This window comes from Trachemys scripta, chromosome 7 (assembly GCF_013100865.1).
Source record: "Trachemys scripta elegans isolate TJP31775 chromosome 7, CAS_Tse_1.0, whole genome shotgun sequence".
Taxonomy (NCBI): Eukaryota; Metazoa; Chordata; order Testudines; family Emydidae; genus Trachemys; species Trachemys scripta.
Window position 1 is genome coordinate 1,398,406 of NC_048304.1, and position 680 is coordinate 1,399,085.

The following is a 680-nucleotide window of genomic DNA, read 5'->3' on the forward strand; positions in this document are numbered from 1 at the left end:
TCTCGTTAAAGACTCTCTCCTTGGCGCCTGGGCGTTCACCCCTTAGCTGCCTGAGTTTTAAAATTCATTTGGCCCTTGTCGTTTGCCCCTTGCTGCGGCTGTAATGTAAACCCGGGTTTCTCAGATGGGGCCACCAGGGGCTTTTCCTGGGGTCACGGGCGGGGGCGGGTCCCTGGGCGCCCCGCCGTGCCGGGGCTGGCCCCCTCTCCCCGCCGGAGCCGGCTGGGGGGCAGCCCGGGAACTCCCCGCCTGCCAGGGCCCGTGGGGCTCGGGCTGGGCTGGGCGGGGCTGGGCTCTGCCCCCCGCTGCCTCCAGCGGAACGTGCCCCGGGGCCCAGCCCGGACCACGTGTCCTGGGCAGCCCGGGGGCGGGGCGCGGTCTCGTGTCCGCGCTCGGCCCCCGTAGGGGGCGGGGCCCGGGCCTGCGCGGGGGTTGATCTCCGGGGCGCGCGCGGGGGGGCGGCTCTTTCTGGGCCACGCGGCCGCAGCCGTTAGCCGCGGAGCCGCCATGGCCGATTACCTCATCAGCGGCGGCACCGGCTACGTGCCCGACGACGGGCTGACGGCGCAGCAGCTCCTCAACTGCGGGGACGGGCTGACCTACAAGTGAGCGGGGGGGTCCCGGGGGGGGGCGTGTGCCCCCGGCGGGCCGGGGGGGGGCCCCGGGGGGCGGGGGGGGGG

At 75.6% G+C, this 680-nt stretch overlaps 1 protein-coding gene across 2 annotated transcripts in view; it reads left to right on the forward strand.

The window, feature by feature from the left end:
- The first annotated feature begins 444 nt into the window (after nt 1-444).
- Nucleotides 445-680, forward strand: part of IMPDH2 (inosine monophosphate dehydrogenase 2) — an 18,819-nt gene continuing 18,583 nt past the window's right edge. Inside the window, exon 1 of one of the 2 annotated variants that reach the window (XM_034776565.1) lies at nt 445-605. In XM_034776565.1, coding sequence (XP_034632456.1) covers nt 508-605 — 98 coding nt within the window. In that variant the 5' untranslated portion in view covers nt 445-507. The remainder of the gene's footprint in view (nt 606-680) is intronic. The other variant, XM_034776566.1, reaches the window with a different exon arrangement.